This window comes from Gymnoscopelus braueri (genome assembly GCF_963280865.1).
Source record: "Gymnoscopelus braueri genome assembly, chromosome: 6".
Classification (NCBI taxonomy): domain Eukaryota; kingdom Metazoa; phylum Chordata; class Actinopteri; order Myctophiformes; family Myctophidae; genus Gymnoscopelus; species Gymnoscopelus braueri.
This window is the reverse complement of record NC_137607.1, coordinates 47,531,868-47,552,820: the sequence shown is the minus strand read 5'-3', so window position 1 is coordinate 47,552,820 and position 20,953 is coordinate 47,531,868. Positions and strand designations below refer to the sequence as shown.

General features: G+C 40.7%; 1 protein-coding gene across 1 annotated transcript; it reads left to right on the top strand.

Annotated features, from left to right (window-relative positions):
• Positions 1-8,421: 8,421 nt before the first annotated feature.
• LOC308086977 (5-hydroxytryptamine receptor 3C-like) lies at positions 8,422-19,392 on the top strand (the record flags this gene model as incomplete). Its single annotated transcript, XM_080430618.1, has 8 exons — positions 8,422-8,448; positions 9,430-9,534; positions 10,764-10,870; positions 12,782-12,951; positions 13,292-13,428; positions 13,898-14,108; positions 18,327-18,515; positions 19,088-19,392. 8 exons carry the CDS (start codon positions 8,422-8,424, stop codon positions 19,390-19,392), a joined length of 1,251 nt encoding a protein of 416 aa, XP_080286744.1.
• Positions 19,393-20,953: the final 1,561 nt, after the last annotated feature.

The following is a 20,953-nucleotide window of genomic DNA, read 5'->3' as shown; positions in this document are numbered from 1 at the left end:
GCTTGGCGTTCGTGGAACGTAATAAACCAGGCTGCACGGAGCACTTTGTCAAACCTTGATTTGGCTTAAATCCAGGCTTATTTAATGCTTTCGTGAAACAGGCCCCTGGTCGCATTATGAGCTTGTAGATCTGCTATTTTGGTTGTTTTTGAATAGTTTTTCCATATCCAATATAAGGAAACAAGGGTTAAAGTGTACACAAAAGTAAAACAGTTGAAAGCAACCCAGTAGTGAAACATGAAGACAGACAGTTTTCAGTCCATTTTCATCTTTGAGAAATGCATCAATGTCTGTCTGTCTGTCTGTCTGTCTGTCTGTTTTTAATCCTTTTGTAGAAAACAAAGTAGTAACTTTTTTTAATCGTTCATTTGTTTTTTTATGAGGCCATCAGATGTCACCCCTACCACGAAGGGGTGGGGGTGAAATCCGGTGGTATAAAGTAATTAAGTACTGTACTCAAGTAAAAGTTTTAGGTATTTTTACTTCCTTAGCATTGACCTTTTTGAACAAAGCAGAATTAAATAAGCCTGGATTTAAGCCAAATCAAGGTTTGACAAAGTGCTCCGTACAGCCTGGTTTATTACGTTCCACGAACGCCAAGCCAGGCTGAGAAGGAGCGACTTTGTCGAGCTAGACTTTGTCAAACCAGACTGTGTTGAGCCAGGACGGTAAAGCCAGAATGAATGCACGTTCATGTGCTTCAGATCGTTTCAAAGGTATGCAGCTTTAGCCCCGCCCCCTATTTATATGAGAAGGAGTGAACGCCCACAATTCAACGTCACAGCCCCATTTGAGCCAGAGACAGACAGACAGTCGGTTGTGTGCTCGTCGCTCCCAGCAGAGAGACAGAGAGAGACATGCAATGTGTTGTATTAGTGGCGCTATATAACTATTAGTGTTTAAGTAAATTAAATACAGCCTACTTATAAACTACCAAAAGTAATGCTCTCTCTCTGTAACGCGCTGGCTGTTTCTACAGGCTGCAGCGCCTAAATCCACCTCTCACCCTCTCCCCCTTTACACTCACTCACACACACACACACACACACACTGGTCGTCAACGTTGTAAAACATCTTGGTTAGAGGACTGGAATAATAACTGATCATCATACATCTCAAATATAGGTCTACTACTAGCCTTTGCTTTAGAGAGTTGCTCCAACTTCCTTGGATTAGATCAGAGTGATCAGATGTGTGCGTTTTCAACACAAATGCGCACATTATTGCCAGTCAGCTGTGTAACACTAGCAGGTTAACGATGTTTGACCACATAGCAATCAACAGCACTAATTAATGTCAGCTGTGTCTTGTCTGTCGTGTGTGTGTGTGTGCGTGTGCGTGTGCGTGTGTGTGTGTGTGTGTGTGTGTGTGTGTGTGTGTGTGTGTGTGTGTGTGTGTGTGCGCGTGCGTGGTGTGTGTGTGCGTGTGTGTGTGTGTGTGTGTGTGTGTGTGTGTGTGTGTGTGTGTGTTTAATATCCAACTGAATGTATATCAAGTAATTCACTGTAGAGCAGGGGTCTTCAACAGGGGGTCGGGGACCCCTAGGGGGTTCTCAGAGTTACTATAGGGGGGTCTCCAAATCTTTGTGTGATAGGAACTTTTTCTTTTATTTACATTAACCACATGAACCCTAATATCGCTATATTCTGAGGGGAACATCAGAAGAGGTAGACACGACGGTGTCGCGCGCCTAAAATAGCAGACCTACAAGCTGACAATGCGTCGTGGATGCGACGAATTGTGAGCTTGTAGGTCTGCAAATTTTTTTTTACTTTATAAACTAGAAAAAGTGCTCCTCGGAGCACAGGTCTCCGCCAGGTCAGGTAGGTTATTGTGGCCTCCAGGTGGCTCTATAATAAGGACACTGCATTCATGATTTGAGGCATTTTGTTCCAAAAATGTGTTTTGCTAAATTAGACCTGCTGGTGGCGCTATAACAGGCCAATGTGAAAAGGGTGGCATTTTTTCCTCGGCCTAGTGGGAATATGTGTGCAAAATTTCACAGAAATCGCACGTTGCGTTCATGATTTGAGGCATTTTGTTCAAACGGACCTATCCAGCAAACTTTGGAAGCCAATGTTAGCCAATTAGGATGGAATATGAAATATCGGACACTTCCATCTTGATCACATAACTATAGAGATACTGTGTACCGATTTGCGTGATTTTTGGACAGATTCTGAAGGAGTAATAGCAAAACATTTGTTTTACAAAAGTCAGCCTCCTGGTGGCGCTCTAAAAGGCAGATGTGAAAAATGCATGGCAAAGGTTTTTCCTTGGCCTCTAGGGAGATTGCGTGCAAAGTTTCACACAGATCGGTGCAGTTATAGGTAAAAACGCAAATCGGCCTGTGGCTGATTTGAACATTTTCAAGTGGCATTTCTTCCTCAGCCGAGTGGGAATGTGTGCGTGCACAATTTCACGGAAATCGCATGCTGCGTAGATGATTTGAGGCATTTTGTTCAAAACAAACCAATCCTGCAAACTTTTCAGAAACAGAGGTTCTGAATTGGCATCCAGGGAGTGTGTGTGCACAGTTTCGCAGCGAGCGGGCCAACGGTGCCGGAGATTAGCTGTTCACAGACAGATGGACACACGGACACACGGACACACGGACACACACGCACACACACACGGACGGACAAGGTGTAAAACATACTCTCTCGCCATGCCTTTCGGCCTGGCGGAGACAATAAAAAAATCACACCCAGTGTGAAGTGGGCGGTGTGGTCATCACAGTGGTCATCATAGTGATGGAAGCTCACTTAAAAAAAATAGATTTTTTGAAGTGCATAATCCTATTTCGCTAGCCAATCACAGTGCTGAATAGAGTCAGCCAATAGAGTCAGCCAATCACAGTACAGCTAGGGGTGTACTAATGAGCCAATCACAATACAGCTAATGAGGTGTCCCAACCCCACTTATAGGGGCGGCTACACCGCCCAAAAATAGCATACTGAATAAAATGTATATAATAATAATACAGTCCAGGTCCAGGGTCTTCAACGTTTTTCAGGTCAAGGACCCCTTAGCTGAGAGAGAGATCAAGCAGGGACCCCCAGTAGGCTACATAGGCTTGTATAAAACTGTGTTGCAGATTAATCTTTCTTTCGTTTAGGCTGTTTTTGTAACCTCAAGAGGACACATATGGAACCAAATGGACCCCGACGTGAAATAGGGCGCTAAATTCGCCTATAATAAACGTCAGAAAAGATCAGCATTCATTTTATGTTCTACTCCTAGTGTTGGTGTCAATATTAAAAATAAAAAAATCACACCCAGTGTGAAGTGGGCGGTGTGGTCATCACAGTGGTCATCATAGTGATGGAAGCTCACTTCCAAAAATATAATCCTATTTATAGGTTATTAATGTCATCATGTGTCTCGCTAGCCAATCACAGTGCTCAATAGAGTCAGCCAATAGTCAGCCAATCACAGTACAGGAAAGTGGGCCAAGTGGGCCAATCACAGTGCAGGAAACTAATGAGGTGTCCCCAACCCCACAAATATGGTTTATTGGGTGGGGGGGGGCATGCATTTTCCTCCAATCACTCGGGGGGGGGGGGGGGCACATATAACCCCCCCCCCTCAATTACAGTACATTTACGGCCCAATACAGCATATTTGAATACATTTAGGAGTAAATGACAGATTTCTTTATATATCTATCTATATATATATATATATATATATATATATATATATATATATATATATATATATATATTTATATATATATATATATATATATATATATATATATATATATATATATATATATATATATATATATATATATATATATATATATTCAATTAAATCTTTATTTCAGACTCAGGGTCCATACAACAAAACACACACAGTAAAAGCAATAAAATAATAAAAAGAAGAAAAAAAACACATAAAAAACAGTCCAACTACAGCTGTTCATAGTCAGTAGAGGCTGTTACGCCAATGTCTCCATATCATGGAAGAGAACCGAGTAGAACTCTTGACAGGGTTAATTAAAATCTTAATAACATGATTGTCAGACTTTTCAAGACGACATATGAATTTGTACATTAAATTTCTCAACAGGGCTTGACAGGTAGGTACCCCCAGGTTTACAAACAGCTGGCTGGCACTGTGCCATCTTGGTACCCTCACCAGCAACCGTAGAGCATCATTATATGCAACTTTTAGTTTTCGCATGCTGCTAGCTTTACTCCATAGGTGAGCCGTATACAATGGTGTACAGAAGGCTTTAAAGAGTGATACCTTGACATGTACAGAGCATTTGTGAAATTTCCGCATTAGTATGTTTGCCTGGGCATACAATTTGCATCTTTGTCTATGGATGTCTTTGTCATCAGAGAGATCATCGTATATACAGTGTCCAAGGTACTTAATCTCACTGCACACAAGTAGTATGTTGCTACTGTGTGTATATATATATATATATATATATATATACACATATAATATCCATATTTATATTATATATATATACACACATATAATATCCATATTTATATTATTTATATAAATTACACACATTCCTACAATCTCATCTATATGAACTCTTCTTTCTTTTCACTTGCAAGCATCATTTGCTTCCACGCATTTCACTCGTTTCCATTTCCTATCCACTCATCTGCACTACCATCATTTGCTCACATTTACATACATTCCCAAACTATGTTATAACTACCAATGCCAACCACATCGATCACCTACATAGCAGAAATCACACACATCACACAGACCAACAATCCACCACATGCCATAATATGGCCTGCCCTCACAAACCCGCATCCCACACACATCCAGCGACTGCCAACTCTCTGTTCACCATGACAGTATGTCATTCATTCTTGTTTCAATATGTTTACTTCTACCCCACTTCATCTCGAGGAAAGTATTGTACTTTTACTCCAATACAATTATATGAAAACTTTAGTTACCAGTTACTTCGTAGATTTTGATTATTATTACAAAACACACTAACCACTTCAGCTGAATATATAGACCATTTATGTGTTTACCAACATTGAGACTGGACGCACAGGTGATTGTTTCATGCAATCAATTCCCAACATATTGTTTCGGGGTGCGCTGCTTTCAGTACATTCAACCTTTTTTCATACATTTTGAACTTGTGAAACGGGACATTCTGCACAACTTTTACTTTTAGTACTTTAAGTATATTTTGATACCGATACTTTTGTTCTTTTGCTCAAGTACATTTTTAATACGGAACTTCTACCTGTAAGAGAGTTGATCTACATTGCAGTATTGATACTTTTACTTAAGTAAAACATGTGAGTACTTCTTCCATCACAGGTGAAATCCCCCCTGGTGTGAGTCACACACCACTGTGGTTATAGTTCTCACCACCTGCAGACACACAGATTTACCAAAGCCATCCACCACAACTGAAGCTCTGTTGTCCAAACAGGTATAGGCAACAGAACAGAACAGAAATGTAAAAAGCCACCTGATTTGGTGAAGGTTTTTCCCAAGACACTCTTGGTTTATCTTATGCTGTCTGTGCCACTGCATGTCTTATTTGGGATTAAACCTGGGGATTTAAGGTTAATTTGGGATTAGCAAGAGTTTGCAAGTATTGATTAGATCCTTCTGCACAGTTTTAGAAACGTTTTAAAATTCTGCAATCGTTTCTCTCTGAAGAATTGATTAATATGAAGAAATTGAATAGTTTAAAAAAAACACTATGATCCAGTAATTTTCTGGGGAAAGTTTACTGTAACTTTGCTTTATTATTTATTTGGACAGGACAATGTAGGTTAATGTACATTCAGTACATGAATGTGAATTCAATAAGAAAAAAAAAGAAAATTATCTCATGTAAACATGCCGGATTTAGCTGGAAGCTCATTTCCATCTTTAGTCCTGTTTATGTAAAATACCTTGCTTTGGTTATAAATTAATCTGTGATCTGCATCCATTTGGAAACTGAAGAAACCATTGCACTCTGACAGCGTTGAAATCACAGTGTGATGGCTGACAAGAATTCTAAACATAAGGTAAATTATGTTTTCATGGTGCATACTGTACATGTCTCATGTGTAGGTTAATTGTAAGACAAAAACATGGATTAAGCTCTGATTGTGATAAACACTTCTAGTTCTGTCATTTTTAACTGTTTATCATATTACTTCATCTTGCTAATGTCAATTTTAGCTGCTCCAGCCATCAGTCCAGCCCTTTGTGATTTTGTGCATCATTACCATCAGTGTCACGAAGGGTAAGGAGTGGTCTTTTATTATTGATGCTTAATTGTGGGATCGCTTTAGCGATCACACTAATGTTATCTTCACTATTTAATAATATTTATTATTATTCCCCCTGTTTTTTGGGTCATTTCAATGGAGAAATGCCATTTAGTGACGTCATAATGCATAATGCCATTCTAGTGAATGGTAATGCCAATCTAGTGACGTCATAATACTGATGTCATTGTATTATGACCCTACTATAACACTACTAACACTATCAATACTCAATACCAGCAACATTCTTAGAGATCCCACACTGTTTCTTCAGGAACAGTACTTTCTAGTTTTTGTTGTTATCTCGCTCCAACCACCACCCAAGCATCCGCCTGTGGGCTCCAATTCTGTATGAAAATGTTCAAAAATAATAGCATATCTACAAGAATCAAGGTGGTTATATGTGTAATTTACTGTTAAGGAGACAGACCCATATCAATAATAATCATAAAAGTTGTAATTTATTTATTTAATTTGAATGGAGAATATAGGCCACAGTGCACAGTTTAAAAAATATATATAAAGTATAACTAGGCCTAACATTCATATGCATACAGCATGACAAATGAGAAGGATAGCACAAGAGCAGATTTATAAATAGGGTTAGATTTTTGAATGACTCAAAAGAGATGACTTCTTGAAAATAGATGTGTACGTTCAAATCGAAAATTCTGAAAACATGGTGGTCAAGTCCTGGGTAATCTCTCAAGAACAGATTCTGCTCTGCGTTTGAATCTGTCGGGGAGGTTCGTCATAACATGTACGCAGTAGCCTACACGTGGGCGTGCCTTCAGATCAGGAAGCAGGCCGCGCTTTACCCAATCAAATGTAGGCCGGGATTCACGTGTCCGTCGATCCTTCCCCACTCGAAACAAACCGACACTCATTTAACAATAGCGTCCACGGAGCAGACAAAACCACGGAAAGATATTCACATTTTAACTTGCTCTTTCATCATAGAAACAAGTGGGCTTATAACCAAAACGGTCCATGTTCTCTGGGAGAAGTGGTGTTAGTGTTCCGTGTAGAAATATTGTTAGTGGGAATGAAAACATAGTCGCACCACCGGAAGTGATGCGCTGAAGGCAAACCAAAACCCCGGTTTCCTTGCGCACGGGTGCTACGTTTTCTTCCTCCCAGAGCCAACTGAGATAGTCAAAAACAGCAGAGGGCGCTGTTTTTCCTTTTCATTTGGCGCTGGGTTCCCAGATTGAGTCCTGGGTAACGTTACAGATGCCCTGCATGCAGGCTTCACAGTGGACAGGCTCGTGGGGTCCTCTAACTTCAGGGTTATGAAAGGACCCGTTCCTTTCGCCCACATTTTCACCACTTTTCCCTGATCTTCTCCATCAGCTTCTCCAGGAGGACTTCAATGTTCTCTGAGGGGAACCTGGGGTCCTCCACATAGGGGCTTCAGTGCACCACTTGCATTTCTGACGAAAGCGTCTGACCTTAGTGTACAAGGTATTTTAAATGTAACTGTGCTGTTTTACATTTCTGCCTAATAAAATATTCAATCAATCAATCAATAGATAGCTGGGGATGGATGCTTTGTAGTTTGGAGATCATTTTGACTGGCATATGCTACATTTTGACGACTTCAGTCATGTCATTGACACCGCGGCCATCACTACACATACCACCCCCCCCCCCCCCCCCCCCCCCCACCTTATTATTTTTTTGCAGATCTAAAGAGATCTCATAAATAGCCCCTATAGAATCCTCACAAAGGAAATCCGTCGCCACAAAGGAGTTACGGAGAACTTTAATCCATGGATCCTTCAGCACAGTTTTAGAAACGTTTTAAAATTCTGCCCTCGTTTCTCTCTGAATAATTGATTAATATGAATAAATTGAATACATAAAAAAAACTATGATCCAGTAATTTACGTAAATTACTAAAGTAAGTTACTTTACTTTATTTGGACAGGACCAATGAACATTCAGTACATGAACGTGTATTCAATAAGATGAAGATTATCGCATGTAAATACCGGATTTAGCTGGAAGCTCATTTCCATTCGCAGTCCTCATCAAGATTGATTGTTTATGTAAAATACCTTTTCTTTGGTTATAAATTTCTGTGATCTGCAGCCATTTGGAAGCTGAAGAAACCATTACACTCTGACAGCGTTGAAATCACAGTGTGATGGATGACAAGAATTCTAAACTGAAGGTAAAAAAGAAATTCATGGTGCAATACTGTACATGTGTCTCATTTGTAGGTTAAAAAAATGGATTAAGCTCTGATTGTGATAAACACTTCTAGTTCTGTCATATTTAACTGTTGATTATATTACTTAATCTTGCTAATGTCAATTTTAGCTGCTCCAGCCATCAGTCCAGAACTTTGTGATTTTGTGCATCATTACCATCAGTGTCATGAAGGGTAAGGAGTGGTCTTTTAATATTAATGCTTAATTTTTGTTGTTATCTCGCTCCAAACACCACCCCAGCATCCGCCTGTGGACTCTAATTATGTATGAAAATGTTCCGAAATAATAGAATATCTACAAGAATCAAGGTGGTTTTATTTGTCACTAACTTATAGTTAGTACTTATAGTAGAAGCAGTGGAATGTTGTTGGGACCTGTTCCGCACATTATGCTACAATCACAATGGGGTCGGCAACCTTTTTGATATGAAGTGCCATGTTTTTATTTCCTTGATAGTCAGTGTGCCATATAAACATTAAGAATGATGACACCGCATCAACATAAAATATTTCAGATTTTGATTGTCCATATACATTTATTTATTTTTATTTTTTTGAAATATTTTCAGGATTAGACTCCAACCCCAGGCATCTCTCTCCCAGACTCCCTCCCCAGTCAGAGTTCAGAGTTTGAATGAATGTAAAATTATGTGCAGGATGTAATTTGCGTACAGATGTGAGGGGACTTGGTTTAATTGACTACATTTCCTTTAATATTTAACTTTAAAAGAAAATCCTCTCACACTTGTGGCAGTGTGCCAGTCTCCAGTGACTACCCTGCGCTGGGTCAATGTTGGCACCCGTGCCTAAGATGATATATAAAAGCGAGCAAGTCTGTAAGAGAACAAATAACCATAACATGACCAGGGTCGTCCCACAGCTCCATGTGATGGTGCCATTGTATTGAACTGTACGCGTCCGGATCCCCCTGCTCTCCTGGAGGCTCTGGGACCTGTCTTCAAGCTGAGCGCCATACGGCCCGTCATGAACAGGTCGACAACCACCTATGTCAACACATCCTTCACCCTGTACGGTATTCTCGGCGTGGTACGTCCTCTTGTAGAATCAGTGAACGTTCTGTTCTCCACAAAATAGTTATTACAGTGTGGACCAGAGGTCAGCAACCTTTTTGACATGAAGTGCCATGTTTTTTTTTTCTTAATAGTCAGTGTGCCATTAAAACATTAAGACCACATCAAATTAAAATATTTCCAACAGATTTTGATTGTCCACAGATACCTATTTTTTTTTTCACATCAGGACATTTTGTCATTAGACCCCAACCTGTCTCCCAGACTCCCTCCCCAGTCAGTTCAGAGTTTGAATGAATGTAGAATTATGTGCAGGATGCAATCTGCATACAAATGTGAGGGGACTCAATTTAATTGACTATTTTTTTTTATTTATAATTTTTTAAAAACCAGAAATCCTCTGTTTCACACATGCCAGCATGTGCCAGTAATCACCTCTCCCTCTGCCAATGTTGGCACCCGTGCCTATAAGGTTGCCTACCTCTGATGTGGACCATTCCACTCCAGACACCCAGACAAGAGGTTTATAGTATTTCATTTAGTTCAAGTATTGTTATGCAGTCTGGACTTTCAATTGTCTATGGTAGTTTGTCTTTAATTGTATTGTGATACATAAGCCGTCTAAAGTGACACAATGATGTTTAATTTCCACAAAATAATAGGTCTTAAAGAATTATATATTGCTTAATTATTATTTTCTCTTTTATAAAAAACAGGATGAAAAAGCTCAGGTTCTGAATACATACATCTGGCTCTATTTTGTGAGTATTTTATCTTAAACAATGCAAAACAATTACTTGTGGTTGACCACTATTTGGACTTTACTTAATTTCTTTCACTGTTCTACATTCTGACAACAATGCAACAGTCCAAAACTCAGTAATGACAATACAAATATTCTGCATTGTCTATGACTTCATTATTAAAGGAGTAGTTCACCCAATTTTTATTTTATTTTATATCAATTACACACCCCATAAAGCCTTAAATTCATGGAGATTTTATAGTTATTGTCGCATTCCTGAGCCAATGATTGGATGACCGGGTCAGTAGGAGGTCATCAAATTATTGTTTTAGGAATGCGACAAAAACAAAAAAAACTTAATGAATTCAAGGCTTCATGGGATGTGAAATTGATAGAAAATAAGTAATTTTTTGGGTGAACAACTCCTTTAACCCAGCATCCATATGACCTACAAAGACCTACTTTGTGTACAGCACAGTAACACTGGTTTGTTGTTTTAGACCTGGATGAATGAGTTCTTCAGCTGGGACCCGGTCCAGTGTGGCACCAACATGATTACTCTACCAAGAACAAAGTTTTGGGTTCCAGATGTAGTGATTGAAGAATTGTGAGTTCTGTTACATGTACTACATGATTGTCTCTTAACAAGTAGAGTCGTTCCAATACCGATAACAGTATCGTAAAAGCTAACGATACTGCCCAAAAATAACGTAAATTATGATATCTTCATTTGCACTGAAAATTTATTTTCAGTTGATGTTTTAATACTGTTTTATACTCTTACTGTACTATTTACATTATTATTTTACTAACTTGTGGCTGCACTTGAACTATTATTAATGGAATTGTTATTTATTCCTAGATTGTTCTTTTATTACGCGTTGGTACTGTATCGGATCAGTACAGAATCAGAATCAGAATCAGAATCAGTTTTATTGTCACATCACAGGTTTACAAGGTAAAAAAGTGGGTGAAATTCTTTTTTGTACATCGTTCCCATCGCAACGTTAGTTTCCATAGAAAGAAGAGGGGGGGGGGGGGAGAAGAAGAGGGTGGGGGGCAGGTGGGAAGGAGATCAAAAACAAGAGAGCAACAGAAGGCCAGACAAGTTATCTACATATTTACAAAAACCTGAGATAATAAAAAAACTAAAAAACTAAACTAAGGTGCCTGAGCATAGCAGCAATGTATTGTATACTGTGCATGTTATACTTATACTGTGCATGATAGACAAAGGACGTTAAGGTGCTTAGAGGAAAAGGAGCACAATAAAAAGACCCAAAAAAAGTCAGTGCGTTATACAAGGGATTAAGGTGCAAAAGGTCAGTGCGTGTCCACCTAGAGTGGACTGACCCTAGTATAATCCGCATGTAGCTCCATGAGGGAGTGCAACAAAAAGTCATTTGTACCTGGTGTAGTCCACAGGTGTGTCCGAGGGGGGGCTAAAGTCCAAGTCATTGTCCCTGGTATAATCCACAGGTGTGTTCAGGAAGAGCCAGAAAAGTCTGCGCCGCCTGCTGTCAGGCTGCTGAACTCATCCAGGCTTATGCCCCATTCAGCATTCTGACAGCAGCTGGATTGAAACTACACCAAAATCTGGTGGTGGAACTCTTGATACTGCGGTAGAGCCCCTTGCCCGGTCGCGGTCGTTGTAGGGGGTTGAACAGTCTGTGACTTGGGTGGTGCTTGTCCTTGATGATGCGCTTGGCTTTGACCACGCACCGCTTTTTGTACAGTTCCTGGAGCGCTGGGAGCTCGATTCCCATTATCCGCTCTGCCGATCGCACTACTCGTTGTAGGCTGACCTTTTCTCGGGCAGTGCAGTTCCCGTACCAGGCCGTGACACAGCCTGTTAGGATGCCTTCAACAGAACTGTTGTAGTACAGCCTGAGGATGCGACGTCCTACTCCGAGCTTCTTCAGGCGGCGGAGCCAGTACAGTCGCTGCTGAGCCTTTTTCCTCACGTGTGTGGAGTGCGTCTCCCATTTGAGGTCCTCCTCGATGTGTACTCCGAGGAACTTGAACTCGCTGACCCTTTCCACTGCAGCACCGTCGATGAGGATGGGCGCATGGTCTCTCCGCGGCCTCCTGAAGTCCACGATCAGTTCTTTGGTCTTGTCGACGTTAAGAGAGAGGTTGTTCTCACGGCACCAGTGTGCCAGTGATTTGATCTCCTCTCTGTAGTCAGACTCGTCGTTGTTGACGATTCGGCCTATCACTGTCGTGTCGTCCGCGTACTTTATGATGGTGTTGGAGACATGTGTGGCTATGCAGTCATACGTGTACAGGGAGTAGAGGAGAGGGCTCAGCACGCATCCCTGGGGTGCTCCGGTGTTGAGGTACTCAGCATGATAGCCTGGCATTGGCCAGTGAACCCACGTGATAAGTCTAGCTAATGTCAGGCTAATGTCCTGATGATGAGTTGAAAACAAGGAATGACTTTAAAATACTTCACAAAAAGGTCATTCTAGAGCTGTATGACATCAGTCTGCTGTTCTGCTTTGTTCCCATCTTGCAGCATGGAGAAGAACGACGCCCCGTCTGTCCCCTACGTGACCGCCTATCATGACGGCTTGATACAAGACTGGCTGCCCATGAGGGTAGTCAGCTCCTGCCACCTTGACATCTATACCTTCCCCTTTGACGTCCAGAACTGCACTCTCACCTTCAATTCCTTCTTGTACCTTGGTGAGGTGCACTATGAATATTACTAATAATGGATAATAATGAATAATGGACATTAGATATGTTCAAAACTTTGAGTTTTCAGGATTCAAATTCAAAAGAATCTACAAGCTCTACAAGCTCAAAACACTTTGTGCCGCGCTTTGAGCTTGCGGATCTGCTACTTTTGATTATTTTGTGTGACCCTGTAGTATGATCAAGTAGGGTGTTAATTTGCAAAAAAAAGACAAAAGGTTCAAACGTGGAGATGAGAGGTTTCTGCCCGACAGGAACAAATCATAACTTACCCTTTTCTTCTTATTTCCTTGTATAATCTCTCGTTTGGTCCCTCTTCTCCTCTCAGAGAATGAGGTGACATTGACACTTGGGGATTCACCAGAGGCTATTCTGACAAGTTCAAAGGAGGTGATGACAACCATGGGAGAGTGGGAGCTGATGGACATCACATACACTAAAAATATCCCTGAGCTTGCATTCCATGTACGTTTAAATCTTTAAAAATAATGTGTTGTTGCTTTTTTTCCCTCCAATGTTGTCGTTATGCCAATTAATTCCTCCCCACGGACAATTGTGTGCTGTCACTGCTGTTGTATCTTACTGACTCACCTGCCAGTGGGGAGCCCCAACCGGGAGGACGTAGGGCCTTCATTCTAATCCTCCTGCCCAGCACTCCCTCCCGACAGGCGCCCCCAGCCCGTAGGAATACGTGCAGCGACAAATATCATCTTCCCCGCCCCGGCTTCCCTCCCCGAACACGGGCTAATTGTGTTCTTGTAGACGCTCCCGGTGGTGGGAAGGCACTTTATCACTGCACCACCCGAGCACTTTAAATCTAAAATCTTAAACATATTCAATGGAATATACTGATAGCAGATATTATGATATGTAGTAATAATACCCTGAACCCAGAAGCGGTGAACCTATATGGTTTGTTCCTTGTCCCTTGTAGATCAGACTGAGACGCAGAGCTACTCTCTATGTGGTGAACCTCATCCTTCCCAGCTGTTTCCTCATCACAGTGGACCTCTTCAGCTTCCTGCTTCCTCCCCAGAGCGTCGACCGCTCCTCCTTCAAGATGACCCTCATCCTGGGCTACACCGTCTTCCTCCTCATGATGAACGACCTGCTGCCGGTCACTGGAAGCAGCATACCTCTCATAAGTCAGTAGTACAAGCTGTCCAGGCGTAAAGGCCAGAGGACTAGCTATAGCTTTCTGTACGGCTTAACTGAAATGTGTGTGTGTGTGTGTGTGTGTGTGTGTGTGTGTGTGTGTGTGTGTGTGTGTGTGTGTGTGTGTGTGTGTGTGTGTGTGTGTGTGTGTGTGTGTGTGTGTGTGTGTGTGTGTGCATCCCTTGAAATACAGAATCGTCCCATCATAAGGAACCCACTTTGTTCCTTATTTGTGGGAATCAATCAATGACACACTTGTTACAAGTTCAAACAGTTCATATAGATACGTACAGTATATAGTATAATCCAGGTTGTTAACCACTTAAACCCTCTAGATTTAGTCAACTGGACCTGAGTTGTCTCTGTACTTGAACCGTTTTTTTCCCTCCAGTCTACACCAAATCACTTTGCCAAAAATAATCAATCTACAAGATCGGCTTATGTTCCCCCCAGAATTAAGCATGCTGGGGTTCAAGTGGATAATACACAAAAACTATATATACAGTGATTTTATTATTTTCCTGGAAAATATAGATACTGACATTGGACAAATTCTCAGTGGGCTGGAGCTTTTCCCATCGTCGTACATACCGGGAGAAAAGTAAGGGAACACTCTCTCAGTGAATCTGTCTTTGAATGTATACATTGGTGTTGAATCGGTAGCATTGATGAACACCACCTTCCCCTTGTCATAGTCCTGGAAAAATCCTTCCAGGAAAAATACGCCCAGCCGGCTGTCCTGTATTTGAATTTCAGGTAGATGGCAACCCTAGTGTGCGTGTAAAGGTAAGTCCCCACCAGACCGACTGGTTCAGACTATTTCAGACTACTTCAGACTGCAACAGACTGGTATTTGGTTGGCAAAAGTTGGCATTTAGTCTGTCAACCGACTGGGAACCAATCGCCAAAAGAAAAGGAAAAACAGCGCCCTCTGCTGTTCTTGAGAGAGCATAGCCTGCCAGCTTTGCCAGGTCTGCTTATTATAAGCGACTTTGGGCTTGTTTCCCTGATGTTCCCAGCGTTTTTTCTTTTTTTCTTCACTGACGTGCAGTGGTGTAAAGTAACTAGTACATTTACTCAAGTACTGTACTTAAGTACAATTTTGAGTTACTTTTACTTTACTGGAGTATTTCCAATTGTCTATACTTTTACTCCACAACAATTATTTGAAATGTTTAGTTACTAGTTACTTTGCAGATATAAATCATTATAAAACATACATTAACCACTTTAGCCCTATTTTATACCTATAAGCTATTTGAAAATAGCAGATCTACAAGCTCACAATGTGTTGCGATGCACGCGTTCTGAGCTTGTCGATCTGCTATTTTCAAACATTTTAGTACTTTTACTTTTGGTACTTTAAGTACATTTTTATACCAATACTTTAGTACTTTTACTCAAGTAAATGTTGAATTCCGGACTTTTACTTAACAGACTCAGAGTACATCTATTGCATTGATACTTTTACTCAAGTAAAACATTTGAGTACTTTTTCCACCACTGCTGACGTCTACACAACATTTTTGAAAACGGTTATTCGAATAATCAAAAATAAATACATTAATTAAAGGTAGGGTAAGTGATATTTTTTGGTTAAAACAAAAAGTATTTTGTTAAAAGGTTAAAATACTATATTCTCATAGTAATCATTGCTATAGAGTGTTTTTTCAGTAACAGATGTCTCCCTGTCTCTCCAGCTCTTTAATAAACAGAAAATACATTTTTCGGTAGGTGTCAAAATCTCAGCCAATCAGGAGAAAGTACCCATTTTTAAGCTGAATTTGTATAGTGTTCCAGTTCCAATTTTGTCTGCTCATTTCTTAGTGTCATCACTTCCAATTTCACTTGTTTAATCTGTATCTTGATTGAGTTCTCTGTCCTGGTTGGATAAAATTGGAAATGAAACTGAAACTGAAACGAAAATGCATTTTATGTTTAATAAAGAGGTGGAGAGACAAGGAGACTCCTTGTCTCTCCACAGCCGACTGTAAATACTATTTACTCTATATATGCTTCCTTTAGGTGAGATAATTAGGAAACACTCTATAAATTTCCACTGTTATGCAGATGATACACAATTATATCGATGAAGCCAGATGAAACAGATCAACTGGCTAAACTTCAAGCTTATAGACATCAAGAGTTGGATGACCCGTAATTACCTACTCCTCAACTCGGACAAAACTGAAGTTATTGTACTTGGCCCTAAGCACCTCAGAGATAAACTAGCCGATAAGAATTTTAACCTAGATGGTATTACCTTGACCTCCAGGGCCACTGTAAAGAATCTGGGAGTCACGTTTGACCAAGATATGTCCTTTCAGTCCCACATAAAACAAATTTCAAGAAATGCCTTTTTTCACCTGCGTAATATTGCAAAAGTTAGGCACATTCTGTCCCAAAACGATGCAGAAAAACTTGTCCACGCATTTGTTACCTCTAGGCTGGACTATTGCAACGCTTTATTATCAGGCTGCCCAAGTAAGTCCCTAAAAAGCCTGCAGCTAGTCCAAAATGCCGCTGCGCGCATACTGACAGGAACCAGAAGAAGAGATCATATCACTCCTTCATTGGCCTCGTTGCACTGGCTCCCGGTTAAATACAGAATAGAGTTTAAAGTTCTCCTCCTCACATACAAGGCTCTCAATGGACAGGCACCAGTATATCTCAAAGAACTCATCAAGCCCTATAAACCAGCCAGAACACCATTGCGTCCACAGTATGAAAAAATGCTTACAGCTCCAAGAAACCCCAAAAAGATTAGAACAGGAGGTAGAGCATTTAAGTTTCAGGCACCTCAGCTGTGGAACCTTCTCCCAGTCTCAGTCCGTGAAGCAGACACACTCTGTACATTTAAGACTAGACTAAAAACCTTTCTCTATGATAAAGCCTATAGCCAAAGTGTATAGACTCAGTCACCCTATAGTCATCCTCTCCTCCCCCCCCTTTTCCTCTCTCCTCTCGTCCTCTCCTTTCTCGTCCTCCCTTTGGTTGTGTGGGTTTGTGTCCCATTGGTACAATTGTAATTAACCCTGTACAGATTCACGCTCTAGTAAGGCCTGCCACTAATTCTACAACCGGGGACCTGCTCCCCGGAGTTTCTTTTATTTCCCACGTCGCAGGTCCATGGACCCCCAGCTGCAGCTCAATACTGTGACTGCGGACCGGGCCTCTCCATGGAGCACGACCGTGGATTTCTACTACATTACACTATACCACTACACTATACTGTATATTATCTTAACATTCTTTTATTATACCATTATATACTGCATACACACTATTGCTGTACTATATTATTTTATTATATTATATTATCATATACTATCTTACACTATTATATTTGCTGCTAGTGTTATTGTTACTACTTGCACTGTATCTCTCTTTCTGTCTCTCCTCTGTCTGTCTCTCCCTCTCTCTCTTCTTTCCCCCGACACGGTCGAGGCAGAAGGCCGCCACCCTAGAGCCTAGGGTCTGCCTGACGTTTCTTCCAGTTAAGAGGGAGTTTTTCGTTGCCACTGTCGCAAAATTGCTTGCTCAGGGTGGGATGTCGGGTCTCTTCTCTACATGTAAAGTGTCTTTAATAAAATTGAATTGAATTGAATTAATACTGAACAAACACTCTATAGCAATGAGTACTATCAGAATATAGAGCTATTTACCACTTATTTTAACCAAAGTAAATCACTTACCCTACCTTTAATTTATTGAAATTAACACCAAGAAAATAGCCAAAACTGAGCACATTTCGATCTATCAGGCCAAATCTAATTTGAAAAAAATATATTAAGAGTATATGAAAGCCAATTAAAATGTTTATACTATGGAATCTTACACACCTGCTCCCAATAAATTACGTCATCACCACAGCGCAAAAGTAGGTCAAATCAATCAATCTCTCTCTCTGGGAGCAACAACGAGAAACAGTGAATGTAGGTTTTCATAGACATGGTCGCTTGTTTCTCTCACATAATCTGGCAACACCGACAGCCCTTTGTTGTCACGTCTTCTCTGCTACATAGCTACTCCCAGTCGGGCAAAGAACTGAACATGTTCGGTCGGCTCTGGGTCGGCCGAAAAGGTCCTGACGGACCACCCGACGGACCCCTAACCGACTGGACGACTATATAGAACGCTTCCCGACGCCAAGTTGGCCCAAAGTCGGTCTGGTGGGGACTTACCTTAACAGAACTCTCTCTTCTCAGACGTGTTCTTCTGTCTCTGCCTGGCTCTGATGGTGGCCAGCCTACTAGAGACCATCCTCATCACCAATCTCCTGTGTGACTCCAGTTGGAACATCACTCCGGTCCCCCGATGGGTCCAGGTGTTGGTCCTACATATCCTGGGCCCTCTTGTAGGCCTTCCTCCAAAGCCCAAAGAAAAAACTAACTCAGGTATGGGAATAATATGGTATTAGTTATATAATCAAAGAATATGAGTTTTATTCCACTATAGCATTTGTTCTCAAAGTGGGGTCCTTGGGGGGGTACCAGGGGGTCCCCAGCAAAATGTGTTATCATAGCGTCAATCATTTTAACCACTTCAACCATATTTTATACTTTAGTTTGACTAAAGTATAAAATAGAGTGCCGCACTATGAGCTTGTAGATCTGCTATTTTTTTTAAATTGCGACAATTTTGCGACAATTTTGCGACAATTTTGTCCACATTTCTATATACATCTGATATACATCCTCAATGGAACAGCGACGTTAACAAACTCTTCTCATGAAAACAACACAATGCATAGCATCCAATGAAAGGAAATAACCAAGTACATTTAGCTGACCATACATGCACTGAATTAGGAGTAGGCCTAATGCACCTGCATGTGCCAGAAGGGACAGGTGATGTCAGTTCAGAACTTTGCCGTTTTTATTCACCCCATTCACTCAAAGCCAGTGATCTATTTACCTCCCATGCCCAGCTATTTTACACTAATGTCATGTGCATACCTGTTTCCTAGAAGTGAATGCCTGCCCTCTGGTGGCAGTGGAGGACAAGGCTGATGAGAAAGCTCCAGAGGAGAGGGGGCCAGAGGTGGAGGATAAGGCCCTGGAGGAGATGAGGAGGCTGGGTAAAGACCTCCAGGCCATCCGCCTCCAGGTGGACCAGCAGCTGACAGGGAACCAGAGCTCTGAGGAGTGGGTCCAGGTGGGTTTCATCGTTGACCGCCTGCTCTTCATCTTCTACATCATCTTCTTATCAGTCAGCTTCATTACCATCATCGGTATCTGGGCCAGCTCACATGCAGCTGATAATTATATGTAGATGACCACTGTTTGTTACAAGGCCCATTATTGTAGACCAGGTTTTTCAGGCCAAAGGACCCCATAGCTGAGAGAGAGATGAAGCTGGGACCCCCACTACATATTGGATTCATGTTAAATGTGAGTTTTTAGACATTTAACGACTTAAACCCTCAATACTTTGTAAACTTGACCTTTGGCTCTGTACTTGGTCAGCTCTTTTTTTCTCTGAACAACAAACCTCTATGCCGAAAATAGCCGATCTACAAGCTCACAACGCGTCGCAGGCGCGTTGTGAGCTTGTAGATCTGCTATTTTCGTCTAATGTTCCCCCAGAATAGTGATGTGAGGTTTCAAGTGGTTAATAAAAATAAAAATTTAAAAAGTCTTAGCCTAGTCTAAAAAGTTTTAGCGGCCCCCCTGAAGTATCTCTGAGGACCCCCTAGGGGTCCTGGACCCCTTGTTGAAGACCCATGTTGTGACATGAATGTTTGTTGAAATTGCTCAAGATTTCATTTGGGCTTTTCATCCTTTTTAGTTGACCTTGTAATTTGAACTGTACTCCCATGTGCTTTTTTCTCTGCAAACTTCTAAATAAAGTATTCAAGTATTCAATCATAGTTTTGTGTTTCTTTATGTGAAGGCTTTGTTTTAAGTGTCCTATGCCACTTAAAAGGCATCGAATATGGTGAGATTGATGATACAATTACAGCCTTGTTTATGTTGGAGCCTTATGTTAAAATGAATGATGGCAGTGATTTATTATGTATCACCATCAAATAAAACAGCTATGGCATTGTCATATATATCCTTCATATTTGCTACAGCTGCTTTAAAGAAACAAGCATATATTCAGTGTTTAGCCTATAGGCAGTGGTGGAAAAAGTATTGACATTTTTTACTTAAGTAAAAGTATCAATACTGCAATATAGAAATACTCTGTTACAAGTAAAAGTCCGGAAATCAAAATGTACTTGATTAAAAGTACAAAAGTATTGGCATCAAAATGTACTTAAAGTAACAAAAGTAAAAGTACTCATTATTTCCCATTTCAAGTTTTCAAATGTATACAAATCTTTTGAAAATAGCAGATCTACAAGCTCAGAGCTTGTAGATTGGCTATTTTCAAACGGCCAAAATGTATATAGGGCTGAAGTGGTTAATGTATGTTTTGTAATCAAAAGTAAGTAAATACCATGACACTCAAGCATCAAGAAACAAACTGAGGCATATTTTATTTATTTTTTAAAGACTTTATTTTTCATTTTTTTAACTTTGTCATGTGGACAGCAAACGACAGTGCTGTCCTCAATCTACAACCCCACCTCCGCCCCGCTCACCCCCACCCCCACCAAGGCACAGTACAGGAGCTTGGCACATCCACCTACACTTAACTGAACAAAACAAAAATAAAGCGAGACAAAAACAAAGGGAGGGGAGGGAAATAAAATAAAATAATAATAATAATAATAATAATAATAATAATAATAATGAAATAAAAACGCACATGAGAGGCACAACACCGACCGTGCTACACATACAGTAGAGCCAATATCAGTCTCCGTAATAACGGCCACACTCAC